The following is an 8,790-nucleotide window of genomic DNA, read 5'->3' on the forward strand; positions in this document are numbered from 1 at the left end:
CACAATGAGTGTTCTTAAATTTCAACACAATAGCAGTAAGTATAAAAAGCAATTTTGATGTACTTTTGTTGTACTTTAGCTCACTATCTGGACATTATAAATAGCTTCACTTCCAGAAGTATATATTTTTTTCTCTTTAAAATCCCAGCTTCTTTCTGAGATAAGACACACAATTTAACATAAATATTACCTTGTAGCTAATCCTTTCAAGTGATAATACATTCTCACATACATACTCAACTTTTCAATTTCATGCACAACAGAATTTGTAGTTATTTTGGAGAAGCAGGAATTATCCAGAAAAGAGGGTATACAATCGTACTGTGTGGGCAGATGGTGTGCGCAGGAATATTATTATTACACTAATTGTGTTTTGACTTGTTCAGAAATAAAATGTGCCGGTTTCAGGTGCAGAATCGTGGATAGATAGATATACGTATTAGCAGCTTCTCTATCTCCTACTGCTTTTTTCTATTTTGATCTTTTGTGTTTTCCTCTTTTAGATAGTTCAAAACCCGGGCAATTGTAACCGAACGCAGACGAAAGGCCAGCATAGCACCACACTTTTTATATTTGCATTCAAATGTTGAGCAGGGAGATGTCTTGGTGTCTTCATCTTTCTTATTTTGGACCTTAAGAGCCTGAAAACAAGAAGGCACTTAATGATTAATATCTCACAACAATATTTTATTTTACAAGCAGTGCAGTCGTATGCCTCGTAAAGCATTTTCCCCCCAATGTAAACGCTTCCTTGCTATGATATTTCCATCCTTCACCCTAGATGAATATATCCCAAGGACCGGGATCAAGATCCAGAAAAATTGCTGTACATTCATCAAGGGACAATGACGCTGAATTTAAGGTGATTAAAGTGATTTTAAAATCTCATGTATACATTCCAAGTAGAATGCAGGTGATAACCACAGCCTAAAGAACTTATATTTAAAAGCTACTTGTCACGTACCTTCATCAACTCCTTCATGACATCATTAAGAGAAGGACTTAAATCCTGCAGTTCTTTATTAAATGCTTTCAGGTCTGCATGGATTGCTTTCAGACAAGTGGTCTGTAAGAAGAGAAGACAATTCAGGTTCCACCTCTTTATATCAGTACCTGGGGCGTAACTAGAAACCTCAGGGCCCCGGTGCGAGAATCTGTTAAGGGCCCCCCCCACCCCCAACCCATCTATCCCTTTCTCACGATCTACCCTCTCCCTCCCTACCCCCCGCTTCTCACGATCTACCCTCTCCCTCCCTACCCCCCCTTCTCACGATCTACCCTCTCCCTCCCTACCCCCCCTTCTCACGATCTACCCTCTCCCTCCCTACCCCCCCCTTCTTACGATCTACCCACTCCCTCCCTACCCCCCCTTTGTAGGTCACTTACCGTCAACTCCTGTGTTGGGAGCGTGAGGCGTTTGTCTCGGGTGCCCGCGCTTCACTGCTGAGCGTGAAGCGCCGGCACCCGAGACAAACGCCTCACACTCCCAACACTGCACTCTGGGCAGCGCTGAGGCAGGCGGCAGCAGCGACGGTGGCAGCAGCGACGGCGGCAGCAGCGGCGGGGAGCGGAGGCATCCTGAATTTCTGTCAGTCAGGGGGGCCCAAGAGTTGCCGAGCGGTCGTTCTCAGCAACCGCTCGGCACCCCTTGGGCCCCCAAGACCGGCAGAACTCCAGGGGCCGGTCGCAGTCGCGACCCCTGCGACCCCGGTAGTTCCGCCACTGATCAGTACTCCACATTTTAATTTTAAAATCTCCCAGTGTCTTCAGTGGGTTAATAGGATATTGATAATGAACTGTGATAAATACATAAATATTGAGTGGGTGTGGCATCCTGTGTGGTGCTGTCCCTGGAAGCTTTTTCCCCTCACTGGGATGTGATTATTCCGGTTATAAACATCCTTGAAAGTGTATTTAAAATGTAGGGCCTCCTGATTTCTTGGACACGTCCTTTGTAGACTTACCTCATCAAGAGCTGTCCTGTTCATTTTCTGACACACAGAATTCTGAATTGAAAGACAATAAACAACAATAAACAATGGGGAGAGATACGGTTCCTTAACCAACCTTTTCCACCATAGAGCATCAAAGTAGGTGAGAACCAGTCAGGCACTGTTTGATGTTGTATAATGTATAATATTCTATAAAACATTCTAATGAGGGCACCTAGACAGAATGCTGTATAATTATCCATGAATACACTACTGATATGCCAACTCTGGGGCCATTCGTGAATACACTACTGCTGATATGCCATCTCTGAGGCTATCTTGTTGGCCTCAAGGTTCAATTGGAACCATTCCCTATGAGGTTCCATGCCCTACTCCATTTTACTGCGCATGGCTAGCTTCCCATTCCCATTGCTAATCAGCAGGGAAGCTCTGGCAGTCTCACTTTCCAAATGGAAAGAAAGGTAGAGATCCCCATGGAAGCAATCCTGCAAGTGTTTGTTTCCTTGATGTTTCCTGCTTTGTAAGCACAGGCAGTTCACTTTAAACAGTGCAGGATGGCAGTAGTACTGATTAAATGAAACACATACCTCAGGGTAGACCTTGGGCAGACAGGCAGTAACTGTGTTGACTTCTTTATTTGTGACATCTTCAACAGAAATATTATCAAATGTGCACCTGAACTCCTCGGCAAATTCTTGCTGTATAAATAATAACAATATATAGTTAACTTAATAAGAGCAGAAGTTCAGATTTTACTTTCGTGAAGTCTTTATGTGAAGTTGATAAAATGGATATGGGCAGCATAGAAAGCTATGTAAAGGAACAAACTTTCACTATAGAGGTCTCTTTTTCAGAGAATCCAAGAAGGCATTACGGCAGTTTTGTATAATGCTTTATATATGAGTATAAGCTATTCATGGAGCAGAAACTTCATAATGTTAATCTGAAGTCAGTAAGATGAAACTGCAATCCCCCTTCCGACTACCTCTTTGTTGAATAGCCCCCTTGTGTCACCCTAACATGGCTTATTGATATTTGAAGGGACTAACATTTTATAATCAAAATGAGTGTTTAAATAGGAAAAGGCAACTAAAATCATCTGCTAATAGAGAGCCATTACACTATGCATTCTGATACTGAAACACATGCAAGGTCTACCCCATTCCCACCACCCTGAAGCCTCTCATTCTCAGAGCCTCCAAGCCAAAAAGAAGCGGGTCACTCTGCACCTCCTGAACAAACCATTGACTATGAATGGTGTAGAACCATTGACTGTGCACCCAACACGCAGCTGTGTATCAGTCTAATGATTTAACGCCATTGTTTAATTCATACATTATTTCAGAAGAAGGTGCTCATGAAAGGTGCACTTTTACCCAGATATGTGTTCTCAGCTAAAACTGAGTCATCTTAATTCTGTGAATGTCCTTGCTCTGCCACAGTGACTCGATAAAATAGTATACAGAGCTAGAGTAAAAAATTTAACATCTTCCTCTTCTATACAGAATCTGAGACTCGGAATCTAGTTCCCTTTATACAGACCACCAGATTTCTACTCTTAAGTAAACCGAGTTAAGGGTAATTTTTATGGTGGTATTATATATGAGTAATACTTATTATATGTATAATACATAATGTCCGCATGCATGTAATTATTTGTACTCATAAAATGATACCACCATTAGATTACCCTAAACCCAACATTCTTTAATCAGTAGAAATCAGACACATGCCTTTTGTGGTTTCATATACATGCACACCCGTACTACTATATATAAACACATATAGCATATAGTTATTAATAGATCAATCAAGTATAACAACGACATTGCATTTCAGTCTTAATATATTTCAGCAATACTTTTATATTTTTTTTTACACTTCTTAAACTTGAAATCTGTACTAATCCTTTGGTACGTAAATAAATTTGTATAATTTGTAGCATCATATCTAACCTCCGCATAAAGATTGTATATTTTATTTGGAAATCTCCATAAAACTTTTTGTAACAGATGTAAAAGTCATGGTGGTCCCAAGAGGTCTAGACGTGTCCATCAGTATCCAAGAATAAGGATGAGATCCATGGCGTGTGTAATAAAATTAAATAGTGTTTTTGTTCTTCTGCTAAATGTAAAAAATAATTTCAGTCTAACTTTAACATTTCAAAGAAAAATATTTGTCAATAACAAGCGTTTCTGACACACAGAATTTAATAACTTAATCGTAGTGGTAGATTTCTAATATTTTCCATATATTAAGCATTTGCCTCAAATTATCCAGTATCAAAAATAATATATGGAAAAACCAAAAATATTTTTTTTACCTGTAAATTGGAAAGAGTTTCAGCAACCACATTGACCAAACTCCTGGAGATGTTCTGGCATTTGGTGAGGTCAGAGGGCTTCAGGGTGTTCTGTCGTACTGGTTTACCTTCACTGAACCTTGACTGGCTTACAAGCACAATGGCTAAAATGATCCAACAACCTACGAGCGACAGAAAGGCATTTTGGTCAGAGCTGTGTGGTATTTAAATGAAACCCATCAACCTTTGGGAAGATCCAGAAACTACCAGTTTTAGGGACTTTTGTGTAAGAAAACGTAATATTATGTTATGTGGAATCAACGTCTTATAGCATGTTTTTGAAACAGAACTTTGAAACAGAACTTTGTATAACGTAACAACCTATTATTATTAATCAAGCTAAACATTGTAGTTGAGTAATTTTGGAGAATTGGTTCTTTCATTAGAAATTTTTGGATAACGCAAACTTAGATCCTTATTTCTCTTTCCTTTAATGCGCTTATAAGGTGTTGGACCTAGATGATGATCTTGCTACTCTGTTTTACACATGCGCTCACATATACTTTATTGAATCCCCTCTGTCACCCCAATCTAATATGCTCCACGTATTTTTTTTATACTTCTAAAATCTGAATGTAGGCATAGATCACAAATGATGCCTGTCCTGTTCCAGACTGACGTCTACACACTGGGGGCGACTCTTGGTCCAAGTACCCCAGGCAGCTGCCTGACTTGCCTGGTACTAAGAATAGCCCTGTTCACGTATGGTTTTAAAAAGCTGTTCCGTGTGCACATGTTTTGAAAAACACAACAAATATATATATAATATATTAATATAATATAAACAAATCTCTCCATACTTAACAGGTATATTAAAAATAACATGGTGCTAATAAACAGTTACTAATATGCTGTATAAATATGAAAGGCATGCCATAAATGTAGAATCTTCTAATTATATGTACCTAGTAAAAATATTTAACTCCCTCTTGATTTTTTATTTCATCATCATTATTATTATTATTATTATGTACATTTTTTGCAGTATTTAATTATTGTCAATATTTCATAATTTCTTTACTGTAATTGAAGACAAACAATAGAAATGTAAGGTATTAATAAATAAAATTCAATTAGGAGCCCAAATAATTCTAGGATGCTACTGCAATATGACATGGATGGTACGTGCAAAGAACTTACACAATCCTTGGTTGGCTATTAGAGCGCTCTTGGCCATGGTGCTCTCTGGAAGTGGCAGTCTCTTTGAGATAGTCGTAGATGAGAGAGGAACAACTGGAATACATTGCAGCTAACTGGAATTGGTTTATATACACAGTTTATTGACTAGTCTCAGGACTTCCCCAACCTTTCCTTCTTTCTATACAGCAGATACTATCATCTGTGTAAATGTGAAACCATAATGAGAATACAGACATCTTCACACTTAACAAACCATTAAGAATCAACTGGTTTCTTCTATAACATACTTACATTCTGTTTATATGATTCAATATTTTCCGTATAATGAATATATAATGCTTAATCTGGCTTACATTGGGCTCCTGTATAATTGTGTATGTGTGTATATATCTAGTGTAAAAGAATAATGCATAAATGAGTAACTCGGTATTCAATGCATGCTTGTTTATTCTCTATATATAAAATGATGTCCATACAGCCATATAATGGAGATAAATCACACAGAGAAAGAGGCACTCACTGTTCTGAAATACATCCTAAACACTTATAATAAGAATCAACATTTCAGTGCAGCCTGATAAATATAAGTGTGTGTGAATATGTGTGTATGCTTATGTATATATGTGTGTATACATACAAACATACATACATACATACATACATGTATATACATATATATATATATATATATATATATATATATACACATATAATTACAGACATACATGTTTATACATATATATTTATATATATACACACATATAAATACAGACATACATGTATATACATATATATATTTATATATATATACATACATATAATTACAGACATACATGCATATATATATATATTTATATATATACACACATATAAATACAGACATACATGTATATACATATATATATATTTATATATATATACATACATATAAATACAGACAAACATGTATATGTATACACATATATATACACCAATTGTGTAGATGGAAATAAGTCAAATATATGATTGGTATACTAATAATTTATTATTATTATTTACAAAGAAATTTTGGAAAAGAATTGCTTTACCTTATCCGGAAATGTTCTACTGGTCTCAGATTTTTTATTATGTGTATATGCCACATATGTACACACCTGCATTAAAATCTTTTATGTATAATTTAATGATTGCTTTAGTTCTATCATTCTACTATTGCATTTCTCAGTAATGACTATGTAACTGCGACCAGAGCAATTTTTAAATATAATGCTGCTGTAATGAAGGGTAATTAGGTAGTAGGGGTATGGAGAGGGGTGCTTGGAACAAAAGGCAATTTTAAAGATGGCCGTCTCCAGCAGCTCAACGTGTTGTTTTCATCTGAAGAAAATACTTCTGATGTTCCAGAAAACCTTGTGACATCATTGTTGGCCCAGTGACAGGTAGTACCTGACTAAAGACTCCACTTGTTGGATTTGTAGCTATGGAAGTGTAAAATGCTACCAAAGATGTTAAATGGGCTTGAGGTCTGGTAATTGCAGTGGAAAGCCATGAATAATAATCACTTCTTGCTCTCTCAATAGCAGGACCATACTGATAGAATTAATCGTTAAAAGATAAATACAACTTGCATGCTAGGATGTTACTCTTTGAATGAAATATGTAGTGTCGCAACAGTTATTAAAATGTAATAGCAAATGGTGTGAGAAGAAGATATTCATATAAATGGTAATTTCACATAAACATTTAACCAAGAGATACAAATTGAGTTGTCTCAATATTAAATAATGTATTTCTGAAAAAAATATGTACCAACTGGTTACAATATTTGAGTACTTTATAAAAAAACGATGAAAAAATAAAACCAGTTGGTGAACGTGGACTCCTACAGCTTTGAGAAATAAAGAGAGAGGGGAGATGTGATAGAAACATTTAAATACTTAAAGTGCAAGAGGGAAGTTTATTTCAAATGAGTTTTTTTGTAACAAAAGGGTCATAATCTGACACTAGATGGTCAGAGGCTTAGATGTAATGTATAGAGCTTTTACTTTACTGAGAAGGTGGTAGGTAAGTGGATCAGCTTTGCAGTAGAATTGGTAGAGCTTAACACGGTGAGAATTTAAACACTCATAAAGATGAGACCAAGGACTGATTATAGTCTAAATCTTTACATCTGGGAAAATGGGCAGACTGGATAGGCCGAATGGCCCTGTATTATGTATAGTTAAATCAGTGAGAAATCAGTGAGAAATCCTCAACAGTGGAACTATACATTAAGAAGAGCCAGCTCAGCCATTCCTGTAGGAGAAGCTTGCTAGTGTTGAGCCTTGATAATGAATAGTAACATGAAAGAGTCAAAGCCACAATTCTCTTGGAAACTCTCCTGTCATCTCATCCTTTTGTGAAAAAACTCCCTTGAAGAGGTCCCTTCCGACATTATTGAAATCTAAGGTTTCGGATTCGGATTCAGAACTGTAATGCCAACATAGCATTCCCAAAGCACCTCATAAAATGGAGTACCTTCAAACCTTGATAAGGGCGTTTGTTCACGCCGAAACCGGTCGTTGTTTCCAGAAATAAAGAGAACTGTTTTCACTATTATCCTGGCTGAGTTTTCAGCTTTCTTCATATTCATGATTGAGGGTGATACATTTGTATCCAGTGAGTACCTACTCCTCTGTTTCCCCTGTCTCTCTCGTTGAGAGCTTTTTGAAAATGTATTGTTGCTACCTACAGAGGGGAGTTCACATTTATAAGCAGCTCCGGTGATATTTTCTTATATTGTAACTTAAGCCAATATCACACAAACAATGATAATCTTTCATGTCTTTATGATGTTGTGCCCTTTTTGTGCACATTAGTATTGCTGCGTGTTATTCACAAAGAATTCAACTTTAGTTTCATCCACAAAACCTTTTTCTAGTAGTGTTGTGGAGCGTCAAGGTGCTCTTTGGCAAACTTCAGATCAACAGTGATCATGAATTGGAGAGCAGTGGCTTCGTCTGTGATGTCCTGCCATGGACTCCATGCCTGGTCAATGTTTTGCGTATAGTAGAGATGTCAGCCAGTTGCAATAATTCCTTGAAGCTTTTAGCTGTTACGATAGGGTTCCTTTTTACCCCGTTGAGAATTTGGCATTGTGCCCTTGGAGTCATCTTGGCTGGGCGCCCACATCTATAGCCACAGTACTAAATCAGCTCAATTTCTAAACAATTTGTCTAACTGCAGATATGTAAACTTTTTGAGATTACTATGTAACCCTTCCCAGCTTTATTCAAATCAACAATTCTTGATTGTGGATCTCCTGAGATTTCACTTTTGTGAGGCATTGTTCACCTCAGCGGGTGCTTTTTCAGAATA

The 8,790-nt window shown here is 37.1% G+C and overlaps 1 protein-coding gene across 1 annotated transcript; it reads right to left on the reverse strand.

Annotated features, from left to right (window-relative positions):
• Window positions 1-458: 458 nt before the first annotated feature.
• IL12A (interleukin 12A) lies at window positions 459-5,491 on the reverse strand. Its single transcript, XM_053460391.1, has 6 exons — window positions 5,455-5,491; window positions 4,276-4,436; window positions 2,540-2,650; window positions 1,965-2,006; window positions 965-1,066; window positions 459-641 (listed from the first exon to the last, which is right to left on the reverse strand). The coding sequence occupies exons 1-6, from the start codon at window positions 5,489-5,491 to the stop codon at window positions 459-461; spliced, it is 636 nt and encodes a 211-aa protein (XP_053316366.1).
• Window positions 5,492-8,790: the final 3,299 nt, after the last annotated feature.

Source organism: Spea bombifrons, chromosome 3 (assembly GCF_027358695.1).
Source record: "Spea bombifrons isolate aSpeBom1 chromosome 3, aSpeBom1.2.pri, whole genome shotgun sequence".
NCBI lineage: Eukaryota > Metazoa > Chordata > Amphibia > Anura > Pelobatidae > Spea > Spea bombifrons.